A 19,703-nucleotide genomic window follows, 5' to 3' on the forward strand; every position below is an offset into this window, starting at 1 on the left:
CTCGTCGGACCAACGACTAATCAGCCCACGCTTACACATAACTGTGATTTCATGCATTTGCTAATTTTTAATTTTTAAAGGGATGCTGTGACTCAGCTATGGCCATCTGAGGCCTTCACACAGTCAAATAAATTGTAGCTGGACTTTAATTGAATATTATTTACCAACATCAGTTACAGGCCATAAGGAAATTACGGACACACATGGACACACATACACACACGTACACGTACGTACACACACACATGCAGTAAACAGATGAATGACCTGTTTAACAAACCCTCTTTACCCCCCACTAAATCCCATGCTCTACATGCCTATAATGCCTTGCCAAACCCCCAAAACAAGGCAAAAACATATAAATACATGGAACTTAGCTGTCTGCTCGAGAAACATGAACTGAATGCTCAGAATTAGATAGACCTAGAAAATAAACCCCAGTCATACCAATCAACTACTTAGATATTTACCATTTATATAGACCACTTTTATCAAAATTTTAACACTAAATCCGACATAAACCAACCATATACATATTACTTCACTATGTAAAAACAGCTTGTTAGTGTAGCTTAAAATCTAAAGCAAGGCACTGAAAATGCCCAGATGAGTTTACCAAGTCCATAAACACATAGGTGTGGTCCCAGCCTTTCTATTAATTTTTCACAAAATTCACATGTAAGCATCTGTGCCCCAGTGAGAATGCCCTCTAAATCATTAAGATTGAAAGGAGCAGGCATCAAGCACACTAATATGAGTGGCTCATAACGCCTTGCTTAACCACACCCCATGGGAAACAGCAGTGATAAAAATTAAGCCATAAACGAAAGTTCGACTAAGTTATATTAACTAGGGTTGGGAAATTTTCTGCCAGCCACCGTGGTCATATGATTAACCCAAATTAATAGAAACTCGGTGTAAAGTGCGTTAAAGAAAGAGTGATATAAAATGAAGTTAAATTTTAACTAAGCTGTAAAAGGCCATAACTAAAATTGACTACGAAGGTGACTCTAGTATTTCCTGACTACAGGACAGCTAAGACCCAAACTGGGATTAGATACCCCACTATGCTTAGCCCCAAACCCAAACAACTACAAGAACAAAACTATTTGCCAGAGTTCTACTAGCAACAGCTTGAAACTCAGAGGACTGGGCTGTGCTTCCCACCCTTCCAGAGGAGCCTGTTTTATAATCGATAAACCCCGATAAACCTCACCAACCCTTGCTAATTCAATCTATGTTACCACCATCTTCAGCAAACTCTAAAAAAGAATAAAAGTAAGCATAATTATCATACATAAAAACGTTAGGTCAAGGTATAACCTATAGGATGGGAAGAAATGGGCTAACATTTTCTACTTCAAGAATATATTTCGCACACACGAATTATGAAAACTAAAAACCAAAGGAGGATTTAGTAGAAAATTAAGAATCGAGTGCTTAATTGAATAAGGCCATGAAGCACGCACACACTGCCCGTCACCCTCATCAAGTATTATAATAACTTCCTATAATCTATTAGCAAATACTAATCATACAAGAGGAGACAAGTCGTAACAAGCATACTGGAAAGTGAGCTTGGATAAATCAAAGCGTAGCTTAAATAAAGCACCTAGTTTACACCTAGATTTCATAATTTATGAATACTCTGAATGAAATCCAGCCCAACACCTCTCCCCGTATCTACTAATATAAGCAGACTAAATAAAACATTCACTCAACATTTAACGTATAGGGGATAGAAATTTAAAATATCCTCTGGTGCTATACAGAAGGTACTGTAAGGGAATGATGAAAAAAGCATTAAACGTAACAAAAAGCAAAGTTTACCCCTTGTAACTTTCGCATAATGATTTAAACTAGGGAACCTTAACAAAGAACTTAAGTTAAATACGGCGAGACCAGACGAGCTACTTATGAACAGTTTATTAGAACAAACTCATCTGTGTAGCAAAATAGAAGATTTATAAGTAGAGGTGACAAACCTAACGAGCCTGGTGATAGCTGGTTGTCCAGGAAAAGAATTTCAGTTCAACTTTAAAAATTACCAAAATAATTATAAATTTTAATGCATTTTACAATGTTACCTAAATAGGTACAGCTTTTTAGAAATGGATACAATCTTATCTAGAGAGTAAAGGCAAACAACACCATAGTTGGCTTAAAAGCAGCCACCAATTAAGAAAGTGTTCAAGCTCAACAATAACTTTAATACCAGTAACAAGCAAATCAACTCCTGGATTTGTACTAGACTAATCTATTGACCGACAGAGGTAATACTGTTATTATGAGCAACAAGAAGTATTTCTCCTTGCATAAGTTTACATCAGTAACTAATAATATACTGATAATTAACAGTAAATAAATACAACTCAACATTAAATTATTCATTAAACACTGTTAATCCAACACAGGCAGGCACTCAAGGAAAGAGTAAAAAAAGTAAAAAGAACTTGGCGAACGCAAACCCTGTCTGTTTACCAAAAACATCACCTCTAGCATAACTCGTATTAGAGGCACTGCCTGGCCAGTGACAACCGTTAAATGGCCACAGTATCCTGACCATACAAAGGTAGCATGTTCTCTAAATAAGGACTTGTACGAATGGCCACACGAGGGTTTTACTGTCTCTTACTTTCAATCAGTGAAGTTGACCTTACCGTGAAGAGGTGGGAATAACAAAATAAGACGAGAAGGCCCTATGGAACTTTAATTAATTAAGCAAAAAAAACCTAACCAAACCACCAAGGGATAACAAAATTTTATATGGGGTGACAATTTTGGTTGGGGTGACCTTGGAACACAAAAAAGGCTCTGCGTGATTAAAGTCTAGACTCACCAATCAAAACATATCATCACTAATTGATCCAAAAAACCGATCAACAAGTTACCCTAGGGATAACAACTCAATCCTATTCTAGAGTTCGTATCAACAGTCGGGTTTATGACCCCGATGTTGGATCAGGACACCCCAATGCTGTAACCGCTATTAAAGGTTTGTTTGTTCAGTGATTAAAGTCCTACATGATCTGAGTTCAGACCGGTTTCCATCTACCATATAGTTCTCCCAGTATGAAAGGACAAGAGAAATAAGGCCCACTTTAAAAAGTGCCTTAAAACCAATTAATGATATAATCTTAATTTAATTAATACATATAATATATTACTCAAGACCAGGGTTTGTTAAGGTGGGGCAGAGCCTGGTAATTGCATAAAACTTAAACCTTTATAACCAGAGGTTCAAATCCTCTCCCTTAACAAAATGTTTATAATTAATATCTTAATACTTGTTATCCCCATTCTTCTAGCCGTAGCATTCCTAACATTAATTGAACGAAAAATTTTAGGTTATATGCAACTTCAAAAAGGGCCAAATACCGTAGGACCATGTGGCCTACTACAGCCCATTACTGATGCCGTCTAATTATTCACTAAAGAACCACTACGACCAGCTACATCCTCCATTTCCGTATTTATCATTGCACCAACCCTAGCCCTAAACATATGAATTCCCCTACCCACTTATTAATATAAATCTAGGAGTATTATTTATGCTAGCTATATCAAGCCTAGCTGTATACTCCATTTTATGATCCGGATGGGCTTCCAACTCAAAATACGCATTAACTGAAGCCCTACAAGCAGGAGCACAAACAATTTCATATGAAGTAACTCTAGCAATTATTCTTTTATCAATCAGTCCTCTTAAGAAGCAGGCCTTTTACCCTCTCAACCTCCATCACAACACAAGAGCATTTATGAAAAATTTTCCCATCATGACCCTTAGCTATAATAGTATGGTTTATTTCCACTCGAGCAGAAACTAACCGAGCTCCCTTTGACCTAACAGAAGGAGAATCTGAACCTGTATCAGGCTTCAACACAGAATATGCAGCAGGCCCATTTGTCACATTCTTCTTAGCAGAATACGCCAACATTATCATAATAAACATTTTCTCAACAATCCTATTTCTAAGAGCGTTCCATAACCCCTACATACCAGAACTATACAAAATCAACCTTATCATCAAAACACCATTACTAACAATTTCTTTCCTATGAATTCAAGCATCCTACTCGCGACTCTGATACGATCAACTAATACATTTACTTTGAAAAAACTTCTGACTACTAACGCTAGCCATATGCATAGGACATGTCTCACTACCTATTATAACATCAGGCATTCCTCCACAAACATAAGAAATATGTCTGATAAAAGACTTACTGTGATAGAATAAGCTATAGAGGTTTAAACGCTCTTATTTCTAGAATCATAGGAACTGAACCTACGCTTAAGAATTCAAAATTCTTCGTGCTACCACATTACTCCATAATATACAGTAAGGTCAGTTAAATAAGTTATTGGGCCCATGCCCCGAAAATGTTGGTTTATATCCTTCTCGTACTATTAAACTCCATCATCTTTCTCATCATCCTAACAACCATTATCTCAGGGACCATAATTGTAATAACAAGCTCCCACTGACTACTTAATTGAATCGGTTTTGAAGTAAATATACCAGCCATTATTCGCATTACAATAAAAAAAAGTTTACCACATAAGCTATAGAGGCATCCACTAAATATTTTCTAACACAGCTACCGAATCCATATTACTTGTAATAGCCGTTATCATTAACCTAATATACTCCAGCCAAGGAACTATTACAAAAATCTTTAATCCAACAGCATCTATAGTAATAGCAATAGCCCTAACCATAAAACCAGGACTATCTCCATTCCACTTCTGAGTACCTGAAGTTACACAAGGCATCTCATTAACAGCATGCTTCATCTTATTAACATGACAAAAACTTGCACCCTTGTCAGTATGATACCAAATCTCACCATCCATCAGCCTAAACCTAATATTATCCATATCCATACCATCTATTATAATCGGAGGATGAGGTGAACTAAACCAAACCCAACAATGAAAAATTACAGCTTATTCATCAATTGCTCACATAGGGTGAGTAACAGCCATTATATCGTAAAACCCAACTATAACAATCCTGAACCTACTAATATATATCGTAACAACACTTAACCATATTCATACTATTCATTTACAGCTCAGTCACCACCACACTACCACACACAAAATAAAATGCCCATTATTACAACCCTCATTCTCATCACCCTATTATCAATAGGAGGTCTTCCTCCACTATCAGGATTTATGCCAAAATGAATACTCATTCAAGAAAAAACAAAAAATAACAATATTATTTTACCCACACTAATAGCTGTCACAGCGTTACTCAATCTACACTTGTACAGACAACTCACGTGTTCTACAGCACTAACTAGATTTCCCTCTATGAATAATCTAAAAGTGAAATGCCAATGTGATTTGACAAAACAACTTTCCTACCAACAGTGACTGTAATATCCACAATACTCTTATCCCTTACACCAATCCTTTCAGTATTGGACTAGGAATTTAGGTTACACAGACCAGGAGCCTTCAAAGCACTAAGCAAGTATAAGTTACTTAATTCCTGCTCAATAAGGATTTTAAGACTATATCCTACATCAGTTGAATGCAAATCAACACTTTAAGCTAAATCCTCACTAGATTGGGGGGATTACATTTCCCACGAAACTTAGTTAACACCTAAATACCCTAGTCAACTGGCTTCCATCTACTTCTCCTGCTGAGAGAAAGAAAAAAAAATAAACAAAAGCGCAAAAAGCCCCAGCAAAATTGAAGCTGCTTCTCTGAATTTATTCACCAAACCTAACCCTAGGACACTGCCTGTACTCTATAGCTTGGCTATAGCTTAATTTAATCTTGTTAACAACATTATTAATATAAATAATCATTTGAAAAGTATAAATGCATGGCTTTTGGCAAATGATCTTACATTTTTGGCTTTTTATTTTCAATTGCATAAAATCTAAAAGTTGGATGAGAATCTAAAGTTTCTTCCTACTTGGTCTTTTTGAATTCTAAACTTCGAAAATCAAATGACCCAGCACTGCAGAGAGAAATGTTTCTACCTGAGGAGTAATTTTAGTAATTCTCCTAACAAAAATATTTGGCTACATTTGTCATTTAAGAAGGTAAATAAAAGTCTTATACAAACAATTCAGAATCCAGATTGATTCTGAAAGAAAGAAAAAAAAAAAAAAAAAGCGCAAGAAGCCCCAGCAGAATTGAAGCTGCTTCTCTGAATTTGCAACACAATATGTAAAATTCACCACAGCGCTTGGCAAAAAGAGGACTCAACCCCTGTCTTTAGATTTACAGTCTAATGCTTACTCAGCCATTTTACCTACATTCATAAATAGCTGACGATTCTTAACTAACCATAAAGATAGCAGTACCTTATATTTACTGTTTGGTGCTTGCGCTGGAATAGTAGACACTGCCTTAAGCCTGTATATTCATGCTGAATTAGGCTAACCTGGCACACTGCTAGGAGGTGATCAGATTTACAATGAACCTCTAACAGCCCATGCATTTGTAATAATTTTTTTTATAGTTATGCCTATCACAATTGGAGGCTTCGGAAACTGACTAGTCCCACTAATGCTGGGGCACCCGATATAGCCTTTCCCCATATGAATCATACAAGCTTCTGATTACTTCTGCCCTCCTTCCTACTACTGCTTGCATCATCAATAGTTGAAGCCGGTGCCGGTACAGGCTGAACTGTATATCCACCCTTAGCTGGAAACCTAGCCCATGCTGGAGCTTCAGTAGACCTTACTATCTTTTCCCTACATCTAGCAGGTGTCTCCTCAATTTTAGGTGCTATTAATTTTATTACTACAATTATTAATATAAAGCCACGCACTGTACCCCAACATCAAACACCACTATTTGTAATGGTCAGTTTTAATTACAGCTGTATTGCTGCTATTATCATTACCTGTATTAGCAGCCAGGATTACTACGCTATTAACAGACCGAAACCTAAACACAACCTTTTTTGACCCCGCCGTGCGGGGGGCGGGGCGGTGATCCAATCTTATATCAACACCTGTTCTGATTCTTCGGACAACCTGAAGTCTATATTCTGATTTTACCTGGACTTGGAATAATCTCACATATTGTAAATTATTATTCAGGAAAAAGAGCCTTTTGGATATATAGGTAAGTATGAGCCATATATCAATCGAAGTTTTAGGATTCATTGTATGAGCTCACCATATGTTTACGGTAGGTACAGATGTTGACACACGAGCATATTTTACATCAGCCATTATAATTATTGCTATTTCCACAGGAGCAAAAGTATTTAGTTGACTAGCAACCCTTCGTGGAGGTAATATCAAATGATCTCCCACCATAATACGAGCCCTAGGCTTCATTTTCCTTTTTGCAGTAAGTGAATTAACAGGAATTGTCCTAGCTAACTCATCACTAGACATTGTCCTTCACGATACACATTATGTAGTCGCACACTTCCGCTACATATTATCAACAGGAGCAGTATTCACTATTATGGGAGCCTTCGTACATTGATTCCCACTATTCTCTCAGGTTATACACTCAACTCAACATGAGCAAAAATTCACTTTGTAGCTGTAAATATAACCTTCTTCCCACAACATTTCCTAGGTCTACCTGGAATACCATGACAATGTTCCGACTACCCAGATGCATACACAACATGAAATACTGTCTCATCCATAGGCTCATTTATTTCAGTAACGGCAGTAATATTAATAATTTTCATAATTTGAGGGGCATTAGCATCAAAACGAGAAGTCTCAACAGTAAAGCTAACATACCTCCCAGGAGAATTCGGGAGGCGCAAAAGAGGGAGGAGAAGACCAATCTCCCAGAGTCCTCCTCGCTGGAATCCATCTTGGCTGAGAGACGCACGCACCACCTGGAAGGACCCTGAGTCAGACTACGGGCCAAGCGAGATGACTGGCCAGAGACAACCCGGAAACTGACCCCGTTCCCATAAAACCTGAGCCTGCTAGGCACGTGGCAGAGCAGTTCTCCTGGGTTCCCCCAGGCTCTGTGCCTTGGGGTTCCTTCCCAATAAAGTCGTTTGCTTTGTCAGTACGTGTGTCTCATCGGACAGTTCCTTTCCGAGTGTTGGACAAGAGCTTACTCTCCGGCCCTGGAAGGCCCTGCAACACCTGCTGCACCGCCTCCTCCTCAAGGTGCTGCAGTCTCCCTGGCCCAACAAATTCATTCTTCAGGCACACCCAATGCCTAGCCCCGGGGCCTTTGCACGTATTCTTCCTGCCTAAGAAACAGACCCGCTGCCACCATTCTCTAGTTTAAATTATTCCTTCACTGTACTTAAAACTTAGCATGTTTACTGAGTTTCCTTCCATTGTCTCCACTAGAGCGTAAACCCCCTAAGAAAACCTGCCTTATTAGCACTCCTCACCACGTAGCACAGCACACGGTAGGTGCGCGAGAAATGCTGAGTGAGTAAGATTTCCAAGCACTACTTCCTGGCCAAGCCCAGTACGCCGAGACCCAGCTAGAAACCGCATGGAAAATGCTGAGAAACAGAAGCTGTAGTCCAGCATCAAGTGCCCTTTCTCTGCATTTTCTCCTGGCCCCCTGGGCCCCAGGCAGTGTCCAGGATGAGGCCATACCTATCCATCCATCGGGAAGGGCAGCACCCAGCCCCTGCAGAGTCTCACCCCGGGCAAGCCCTGTGTATCGCGTCTGGTCCTCACACCAACCTGCCACACAGGAACGGCATATCCCCATTTTGCAGATGGGAAAACTGAGGCTCAGAGAGCTGAAATAAATGGCATATAGCTCAGCTTTGAACCAGCAATCTGGAGCCACAGCCCGGGCTAAGCGTCTCAGCAGGGAGGCTGTGCTGCGCACAGAACATCTCTCCCAAAGTCATGGATGAGCACACCCACCTGTGAACTTCCAGAGCCACTCCAGGCCAATCAGGACCTTCCTCAAGGGCTTCTGTGCTGAATGGAGGGTGATGGGGGAGGTGCACGCCTGCTGGATGTATATCTCCAGATGGTCTTGGAGGTTCTGGCCAACTCCTGAAACCAGAGCGGGTAGCTAGGAAAATGTCTCCCAAAGGGGCTTAGCTGGCCTCTCAACATCCCCCGGTTTTGAAAACTTTTCCTCCACCCACTTATCTGCCAGGCCAGCTCATGCTCATTCCCAGGGACACCACTCCCTCACTCCCAGCCATGTCTGGCCCTCTCAGATGCTGCCAAAGCTGCCTGCCCTTGACACTCGCTCCCAGGGCAGCACCTGTAACCATCCAGGTGCCTTCCTGCTAGGCAGCACCCTCTACCGGGGCAGTGCCCACGCCTCCAGCTGGCACCACTCAGTGAGCTGTCCCGGAATGGCTGACCCTGCACCCTCACCCCTGGCCTGGGGAAGGAGGGAAGCAGGCCTGTCATGCTGTGCAGACCCGGCATGAGCCCATCCAAGCTCAAGGGGACACTGGGCAGGTCACTGTCATGGACCAGCACTTTCAAAGACCTCTTATGATAAAGCTTCAAGCTCTGGGAGCTTGAGTTGTAAGACAGGGCAAGAGGGACAGGGCCCGGCTCCAAAGGGCATCACCAACAGTCTATGAAATGAATATTAGGCCTGGGAGAACCATATGAACATGAACAGCATGTCAGGGTAGCTGGTGTGTCCTGAGGATGGAAAACACAAAGGCCCGGACCCCTCTTGCCACACGGCTGCCCCGTTGACCTGCCTGAGCCTGGCCCAGTGGGCTTTACGGGCAGATGCTCCCTGCTAGAGGTGCCTCGCTGCTGAGAGGGATGGGATGTCTGGGGAAGGGAGGAAAACAACACAAAAGCTTGGGGTTTCGCTGGGGGTAGGAGTCCAGCGAGGCCTGGGGGGCCTTCAGGCTCGCGGGAACAATGTGACAGTTCTGAGGAGCCCTGACTCCTGTCCCCTCCCCACTCCATGCTAATAAAATATAATAAACTTTTATTTAACAGGGACACCTTCGGGGCGCAGTGGGGAAGGGAGCTCACCAGGAAGGTGGCACACCACCGGGATGCCCAGTTGCTTGAGGTCGTCTGCATTGCCCACGCCTGACAACATGAGCAGCTGTGGAGAGTTGATGGCACCTCCACTCAGAATCACCTCCTTGCTGGCGTAAGCCTGGAAGAGGCGAGGGGCCATGCAGGTCACACTTTCCCAGAAAAGCCAGTCAGAACCCCAAGAGTATGGCCTGGGCATGACGTACCCACATGGTGGGTGGGGATCCTGCCCACAGGCTCCAGAGCAAGGAATAGGATGCTCAGGGCGCCACTAGGTGAAAGTAGCCCACACGTGCAGCTGTGGGTGTGTGTGATCATAAATCAAGTGTGGTTCATACTCTGATATATTCTGCAACAGCCTGACAGTAACGATGGTCTTAAAAACAGGACTGTAGAGCTTAAATGAGATAAATGGAAGCAGGCACTCAAACAAGCAGTTTAAATAAAGCACACGGTGAGCAAGATCTTCATGTGGGATGCAGAACAATCCCCACATGCTAAGTGGAAAACAGCACAGTGCAGAAATAGGGAGTGTGATTACAGGTATGGTTTTTAAAGCCTCTAATATAAACCTATCAATTTCTGGACAAGTGTGGAAGGCAACAGAGGAAAGAGGTTCATGGGGGGCACTCATGCCCAGGCACCACGGGCCCTTTGCAGGTGGCTAGACTGGGGCTTCCCCACCTCTGCCAGGCCACCACCTCCTGGGGACAGTCTTTCAGGCTGTTGCCACCAGCCGCTCACTCCTTATCATCATGTTGATGGAGACAAGGACATGACTCACACCACACTGCCCACCCACACTGACTGAGCATGACCACGGGGTCACTGCCCACTCCCTCCCTGCCATGTGAGTTGCCCATGTGGTGGTCATTCACTCACCCTGTGGCTCTGGCCGTTCTTGATGTACTCCACACCCACTGCACGGGTACCTTCAAACAGCACCCTGCTCACAAGTGTCTGGGTCTCAGCCGTGAGGGTGGGGCGGCTCAGTGCCGGATGCAGGTACGCACAGGCCGTGCTCCAGCGCTTGCCTGCAGGACAGAGCAAGGAGATCAGTCACAGCCCCAGCCTGTTCCCTAGGCACCTATCGTGGAGGGGGAGGTAGGGAAGGACTGCAGAAAGAGGGAATTTGCCCTTCCCCCGACTGTGCAAGCTCTGCCTTCAAAGGAAGGCTGAGACCAAAATACCCTGTCCAACTGACATCCACATCTACCTGGGGCCCCTGGATGCAGGTGCGAAAACATCCCTCACCCTTGACAGGACGACAGAGACCAGGAGCGGCTGATAATGAGAGCCCTGGGTCCACCCGGGCCTTGCCTCTGCCCTGCTGCAAGGCCCGTCACTGCTCTGTGCCTCGGTACGCCCATCTGTAAGGCTTTAAAACTTGGGGCTGTGTGGCCGGAGAGCTGCCTCTTCATTCCACACCAACAAGGCCCAGAGGATGCCCAAGGGGTCACCATCTCCGAGTCACTTCTCATTGGCTTTGAATGGTATTCTGTGGCCTGTAGCCAGTGTAATCCGTCACATCCCCTCCACCTCAAACCAGCCCCAGTCTGTCCACACTTACTGACCATGACAGGTGGGGACAGGAGGGTCGGGACTGTGATAGAGTAGCGTTTCGTTTTTAGAGGAGGAACCTGGGAGATGGGGAATCGGAGGCCTCGCGATACCTTCGTGGATGGTCATATCCATCCAGCCGAAGCCCTCTTGCTGGAAGCCGTTCACGTCCTCGGTGAGGGGGTAGCCGGCCTCCTGCGCCGCCTCCAGGAATGCGCGGTGCAGCGGGTGGCCGCTCTTGCCCCGGGACACCCGCAGGGGACCGTCGCCGCCGCGGTACCTCCCGGCGCCCAGCTCGTGCGCCTGCGCCTTGCGGAAGTAGGGCAGGCAGTGCGCGTAGTCCCAGCCCGCCGCGCCCTCCCGCTGCCAGCGCTCGTAGTCCTCGGCGTGCCCGCGGACGTAGACCATGGCATTGAGCGACGATGAGCCGCCCCAGACCCGGCCACGTGGCCAGTACAGCACGCGGCCGTCCAGGCCCGGCTGCGGCTCCGTGTGGTAGCACCAGTTGTACCTGTCATCACACAGGTTGGCCACGAGGGCTGCGGGCATGTGGATCTTCCACAGGAGCCGCTTGCTCCCCGCGTACACGTCCTTGGGCCCGGCCTCCAGCAGCAGCACTCGCTTGTCGGGGTCCTCCGTCAGCCGGCCGGCCAGCACGCAGCCAGCGGAGCCCGCACCCACCACCACGTGGCTGTACTCACCCCCAATCCGGGGGCGCTCGCTGGCCAGAGCATGGATGCCCCGGGGCCAGTGCTGCCCCAGGGCTCCCCAAGGGCCCAGGCTCCCTCGCCTCCAGCCTCGAAGGATGCACCACATGCTTCCAGCCCAAGTCCTCTTACTTCCACAGGGGGGATGTGATGATTCACTTTCCCTAAAACAGAAAAAGAGGCTTTGAAAAGTTCAACTCAGCACGCACTGCAGAATCAGCCCAAAGCTAGGGCAGCAAAGGATCCCTGCAGGCCCACCAGGTGCCTGCCGGGCGCTGGGTGGGGCAGGCCTGGCTGGCACGTCACTGCCCTGGGGAACCAGGAGGAACGAGCCGAAGCACAAGCAGGAATATCAGTCCTGTGTGATCGACGAGCACACGGCTGGGGGCACTGGAGCGGGGAGGTCCCCAGAAAGGCTTCCCTGTGACATCTGTGCATGAACCCGGAGGCCGGGCAGGAGTCTACCTGCTGGAAAGCAGGGGCTTTCCAGGTTTACCCTCACTCCTAATCTGTTCAAGACAGTAAGACAGTTGCTGAGTCCCTACCACATGCCAGGCACCATTTCCTCTCTAGCAACACTCAGAAAACAAGGCATCTGATCTCAAAACTGATGGTCTGGGACTAGGGAGACAGACAAGACTTACATAAATAACCAAAGGAAGGTCAGGATGAGAGGCTGGAGACTAAAGAGCTCAAAGCCTTTGACCTAAGGGCCCCAGAGTGCATGAGAGGGCTTTCCAGCAGGTGATGGGGTCAGAGCTACAATCTTTCAAGATCACTCTGTTGAGTGCTGGAGTTTTAACAAACACCAGTAACTCCTGGAGGATCCTTTCCCAACAATGTTCATATTAATCCCAACATGCTCAGTGCACAGAGGTGGAAAAGAGCCGAGATATCCCATCAAGACCTCCACTGACACAGGAACCTCTGAGAAAGCCCCACCCATGAGGCTCAGGCACACAAGGCCCACCCAAGACTGAGGCTGCAACAGGAGAACTGGAAAACCTCAGGAAAACACTGATAAGTCCCTCGACCCCTTCCACGAGCCTATATCAAGTAATAGCAGCAGCCTATCACTGGAGGCAGACTAAGAGGTGAGAGTGGAGAGAAAGGTTCCACCCCAACCACCACCCCCATTCCTGCAGGCACAGGAGAAAGAGGCAGCAAGGCCTCCTAAAAGCTAAAATGAATGCGCGGTGCAGCGGGTGGCCGCTCTTGCCCCGGGACACCCGCAGGGGACCGTTGCCGCCGCGGTACCTCCCGGCGCCCAGCTCGTGCGCCTGCGCGTTGCGGAAGTAGGGCAGGCAGTGTGCGTAGTCCCAGCCCGCCTCAACGGGAGTGGGTTGACTCAACACTCAACACTCCACACTAACGACCTGATAGCATAAAAGGCATGCCCTTTTCTAGGCATAAACGCTATTTACCTCGGTCCCTACTATCCTGGTACACACAAGGTCACGCATTCAATAAAAAAAAAAATTAATAGACACAGAAATAAGAAAAAGAAATGACGCATTATAAAGAGAAAAGTAGTTAACAGAACCAGACCAAGGGGACCCATCCAGATGTTAGAACTATCAAACAAAGACTTTAAAATAACCAAGTTTAACATCTTAAAAGATTTAGTTGAAAAGGTGGACATGTTGAACAGATAGGCAATTTCAGCAAAAAGTTGGCAACTATTAAAAAAGGCACAAACAGAACTGCTAAAAATTAAAAAAAAATTTTTAATTACCAGAAATGAATAAGTTGACTGGACATAGAAGAGAAAAGAATAAGTGAAACGGAACATTAGGTTAATAAAAATTATCCAAAGGGAAAAATAAAGAGAAGAAGGAGTGAAAGAGGGAGAGAGAGAGAAAAGAGCAACTGAGAGTATGGGATGATATCACACTGTCTAAAGTATAGACAACTGGAGTCCCAGAAGTAGGAAAGGGATAAAGGGAAAAAAGAGGAGAGGGAGAGAGGAGGAGCAGAGGGAGAAGGGGAGAGAGAGGCAGAGCAGGACAGAGAAAGAACAGGGGAGAAAAGCTATCTGAAGAGATAATTGCTAAGACTTTCCCAATATTAATGCAAGACAAAAACACCAGAGATTCAAAAAGCTTACAGCATCCCCAGCAAGATCAATACAAAGAGAAACACATCTAGGTATATCACAGTCAAATTGCGGAAACCCCAGAAAAAAATCATCAAAGCAGCTGCCCCCCCCAAAAAAATATGTACAGAGGAATAAATTTAAGAGTGGCTGCAAACTTCTCATCAGAAAACTTACAATACAGGATCGGATCTAGATGGTGGGGGAGTAGGACAGGAAGCTCACCTTCTCCCGCAAATACATCAGAAATACATCTACATGTGGAACGATCCTCACAGAACACCTACTGAAAGCTGGCAAAAGACCTCAGGCTTACAAAAAAGAGCAAGAAAATCTCCACATCAGTGAGTAGGACAAGAGAAAAAAAGAGAGAGAGAGAGAAAGGAATTGGGGCAGGACCTGTGCCCCCAGCGGGGAGCTGTGAAAAAGGAAATGTTTCTGCACACTACTAAGTCCCCTCACTGGCGGCAGGGACTGAGGGCTGGGGCTTGCGCTTCAGAGGTCAGACCAGGGAGAGGACTGGGATTGGCTGTGTCAAGACAGCCTGAGGGGGCCAGGGTGTGCTCACCACAACCGAGGGAGTATGGGAAGAAGCCTGGGCCCGCCAGAGAGACAAGGCACCACTGTTGGGTGGCGTGCAAAGAGGGGGCAGAGCCACCATAGGAGCTTCTTTCTCCATGTAGGGCACCTCCTACTGGAACTCTGAGGGCAGGTGCGAGCCACCGTTGCCACCTTGGACTCCAGAGGCGGGCATGGACCGTTGCTGCCACTGAGGGTCCCCTGACTGGGCACCAAACACTGCCCCTGCCTTTCCGGGAGCCCACGTGGGCCACACACCTGCACACCCCCTGTCAAGGGGATAACGGCCAGCACACGCTAAGGAAACAGACAGCAAGCATCCAAACCAAAAACAGCCCTCACACCAAAAAAATATTAAACCCATACATGTTACGTAGGGATGCTCCCGCATATAAATAGCTCTCCAAGACTACAGTAGATAATTGTTTCTCCTAAACTCACAGAGTAAGAGACATATAAGCAAAATGAAGAAGCAGAGGAACCACCACCAGTTAAAAGACCAAGAGAATTCCCCTGAAGGAACAAACAATGAAACAGACCTCTTCAGTCTAACAGACACCAAATTCAAAAAAGAGGTGAACTAACACAACATTGTAAAGCAATTACACTCCAGTAAAGATGTTTAAAAAAAGGACGTGAAAATGAAACCACTGAAGGAATTAAGAAAGGCTATCAGAGAAATGCAGATTACTGTAAAAAAGGAACTAGAACCTATAAGGAGAAGCCAAGAAAAATTAGAAAATTAACTTGCTAAGATGAAAGCTGAGCTGAAGGCAATGAATAGCAGAATGAATAATGCAGAAGAAAGAATAAGTGATCTGGAAGACAGAATAATGGAAATTACCCAATCAAAACAGCAAACAGAAAGCCAAATGAAAAAAAAATGAAAGCAATATAAGATAACATAAAGCATGCCAATCTACACATAATAGGGATTGAAGAAGGAGAAGACAGAGAAAAGGGGATTGAAAATGTATATGAAAAAATTATGGCTGAAAACTTCCCAAACATAAAGAAGGAAACAGATATCCAGGTACAGGAAGCACAGAAGGTCCCAAACAAGACGAACCCAGACAGACCTACACCAAGACATATGATAATAAAAATGGCAAACGTTAAAGATAAAGAGAGGATTCTAAAGGCAGCAAGAGAAAAACAAAGAGTTAATTACAAGGGAAACCCCATAAGGCTATCAGCTGATTTCTCTACAGAAACACTGCAGGCCAGAAGGGAGTGGTAAAATATTTTCAAAGCCTTAAAAGAGAAAAATTTGCAATCTAGAATACTCTACCCAGCAAGATTATCATTTAGAATGGAGAAGAAATAAAGAATTTTTCAGACAAGCAAAAACTAAAAGAATACAGCAATACTAAACCTAACCTAAAAGAAATATTGAAAGGTCTTCTTTAGATAGAAAAGAAGCAAGAAGATATATAAAGGAGGAAATCACAATTGGAAAGTAAATCACTTAAAGTAGCCAGTATACAGATCAAAAAAAACAAAAACAAAAACAAAAACCTATTTGTGAAAGCACTGACAAACAAAAGAACAGCAAAAGGATAAACATGAAAATATAAAAAAGGACATCAAAATCATAAAATGTGGGTAAGGAGAGTAAGAAAATGCAGTGTTTTTTTTTTTAAGAATGTGTTTGAACCTATATGACTATAAGTCTAAAGCAAGAAGATATAGGAAGGGGTTAACATACTTAAAAAACAGGGCAACCACAAATCAAAAACATACAATAGATTCACAAAAAACAAAAAGAAGAGAACACAAGTATAAAATAAAAGGCAATCATCAGACCACAAAAAGAAAAAGGAACAAAAAAGAAACAGAGTCAACTGGAAAACAAGGTTTAAAATGGCAATAAATACATACATATCAATAATTACCTTCAATGTCAATGGACTGAACCCTCCAATCAAAAGACGTAGAGTGGCAGACTGGATTAAAAATACAAGCACCGGGCTTCCCTGGTGGCGCAGTGCTTGAGAGTCCGCCTGCCGATGCAGGAGACGCGGGTTCGTGCCCCGTTTCGGGAGGATCCCACATGCCGCGGAGCGGCTGGGCCCGTGAGCCATGACCGCTGAGCCTGCGCGTCCGGAGCCTGTGCTCCGCAAATGGGAGAGGCCACAACAGTGAGAGGCCCGCATAACGCAAGAAAAAAAAAAAAAAAAAAAAAATACAAGCACCTACAATATGCTGCCTACAAGAGACCCACCTTACGGCAAAGGACACACATAGATTCAAAGTGAGGGGATGGAAAAAGATATCTCATGCAAACGGAAATGACAAGAAAGCGAGAGTTGCAATACTCATATCAGACAAAATAGATTTTAAAACAAAGGCCATAGAGAAAGATAAAGAAGGACACTATATAATGGTAAAAGGATCAACACAAGAAGAGGATTTTACACTCGTCAACATATATGCACCCAATATAGGAGCACCCAAATACATACAACAAATACTAACAGACATAAAGGGAGAAACTGATGGGAATGAAATAAGAGACTTTAACACACCACTCACATCAGTGGACAGATCTCCTAGACAGAAAATCAATAAGGCAACAGAGATCCTAAATGATACAACAGAACAGATACAACAGGATATTACATCAAAAAAAACCCCACATATTTTTCAAGTGCACATGGGACAGTCTCTTGGATTGACCACATACTAGGGCACAAAACTAATCTCAGCAAATTAAAGAGTATAGAAATTATTTCCAGCATATTCTCTGACCACAACAGCATGAAACTAGAAATCAACCACAGGAAAAGAAATGAGAAAAAAATAATTTCATGGAGGCCAAACACCATGCTACTAAAAAACCAATGGGTCAACAAGGAAATCAAAAAGGAAATTTAAAAATACCTTGAGACAAACAACAATGAAAAGACAATCATAGAAAATTTATGGGATGCAGCAAAAGCAGTTCTTAGAGGGAAGTTCATAGTGATACAGGCCTTCCTTAAAAAATAAGAAAAATCTCAAATAAACAACCTAACATACCACCTAAAAGAATTAGAAAAAGAAGAACAAACAAAAGTCAGCAAAAGGAAGGAAATAATAAACATACAGAAGGAAATAAATAAAATAGAGATTAAAAAAATAGAAAAAAAATCAATAAAACCAAGAGCTGGTTCTTTGAAAGGGTAAACAAAATCGACAAACCTCTGGTCAGGCTCACCAGAAGAAAAGAGAGAGAACCCAAATAAACAAAATAAGAAATGAAAAAGGAGAAATCTCAACTGATACTGCAGAAATACAAGAAAAAAAAAAAAAACCATAAGAGAGGGAATTCCCTGGCAGTCCAGTGATTAGGACTTCGCACTTTCACTGCTGTGGGCCCAAGTTTGATCCCTAGTTGGGGAATTAAGATCCTGCAAGATGCATGGTGTGGCGAAAAAAAATTTTTTTTAATTAAAAAAAAAAGCCATAAGAGAATACTATGAACAATTATATGACAACACATTTGACAACCAAGAAGAAATGGACAACTTTCTAGAAACATACAGCCCACCAAAATTAAATCAAGAAGAAATAGTTAATTTGAACAGACTGATCACTAGAAATGAAATAGAATCTGTAAAAACAAACAAACAAGAAACAAAACAAAACAACTCCCTACGAACAAAAGTCCAGGCCCAGATGGCTTCACAGGCGAATTCTACCAAACCTACAAAGAAGAACTTATAGTGATCCTTCTCAAACTCTTGCAAAAGATTCAACAGTAGGGTACACTCCCAAAGACATTCTATTAAGCCACCATCACCCTGATACCAAGACCAGACAAAGATACCACCAAAAAAGAAAACTACAGATCAATATCTTTGATGAATATAGATGCAAAAATCCTCACCAAAATATTAGCAAACCAAATCCAACAATACATAAAAAAGGTCATACACCACAATGAAGTGGGATTCATCCCAAGTTCAAAAGGTGGTTCAACATATGCAAATCAATCAATGTAATACACCACATAAACAAAAGAAAATTCAAAAACCACATGACCATCTGAATAAATGCAGAAAAGCATTTGACAAAATTCAACATCCACTCATGATAAAAACTGTTACCAAAGTAGGTACAGAGAGAACATATTTCAACATAATAAAAGCCATTTCTGACAAACCCGCAGCCAATATAATACTGAATGGTGAAAAGCTGAAACCCTTCCCGCTAAAATCTGGAACAAAACAAGGATGCCAACTCTCACCACTTCTATTCAACATAGTATTGGAAGTCCTAGCCACAGCAATCAGAAAAGAAAAAAGTAAATTAAACGTATTCAGATTGGAGAGGAAGAGGTAAAACTGACACTGTTTATATGCAGATGACATGATACTAGATACAGAAAACCCCAAGAACTTCAACAAAAAATACTAGATCTAATAAATGAATTCAGCGAAGTAGCAGGATACAAGATTAACATTCAGAAATTGTTTGCATTTTTTAAACAGTAGATCCTTGTTGGTTATGTATTTTAAATATAGCAGTGTGTAAATGTCAATCCCACACTCCCAAATTATCCCTCCCCTCCCCACATTTCTTTACACTAACAATGAAATATCAGAAAGGGAATGTAAAAAACAAAAAACTTTTAGGACCTAGAAGAACTAAAGAGCAAACAAACAATGATGAACAACACAATAAATGAAATTTAAAATTCTCTAGAAAGAATCAATAGCAGAATAACTGAGGCAGAAGAATAGATAACTGACCTGGAAGATAAAATAGTGGAAATAATTACCACACAGCAGAATAAAGAGAAAAGAATGAAAAAA

General features: G+C 43.3%; 1 protein-coding gene across 1 annotated transcript in view; it reads right to left on the minus strand.

Moving 5' to 3' along the window:
• CHDH (choline dehydrogenase) overlaps positions 1-12,399 on the minus strand; it is a 22,258-nt gene extending 9,859 nt beyond the window's left edge. Inside the window, exons 1-4 of the mRNA XM_007447230.1 lie at positions 11,637-12,399; positions 10,846-10,997; positions 9,955-10,084; positions 8,860-8,994 (exon numbers count right to left, since the gene is read on the minus strand). Of these exons, the coding sequence (XP_007447292.1) occupies positions 8,860-8,994; positions 9,955-10,084; positions 10,846-10,997; positions 11,637-12,339 (1,120 nt within the window). The 5' untranslated portion in view covers positions 12,340-12,399. The remainder of the gene's footprint in view (positions 1-8,859; positions 8,995-9,954; positions 10,085-10,845; positions 10,998-11,636) is intronic.
• Positions 12,400-19,703: the final 7,304 nt, after the last annotated feature.

The sequence above is a fragment of the Lipotes vexillifer genome, unplaced genomic scaffold, assembly GCF_000442215.2.
Source record: "Lipotes vexillifer unplaced genomic scaffold, Lipotes_vexillifer_v1.1 scaffold818, whole genome shotgun sequence".
NCBI classification, from domain to species: Eukaryota; Metazoa; Chordata; class Mammalia; order Artiodactyla; family Lipotidae; genus Lipotes; species Lipotes vexillifer.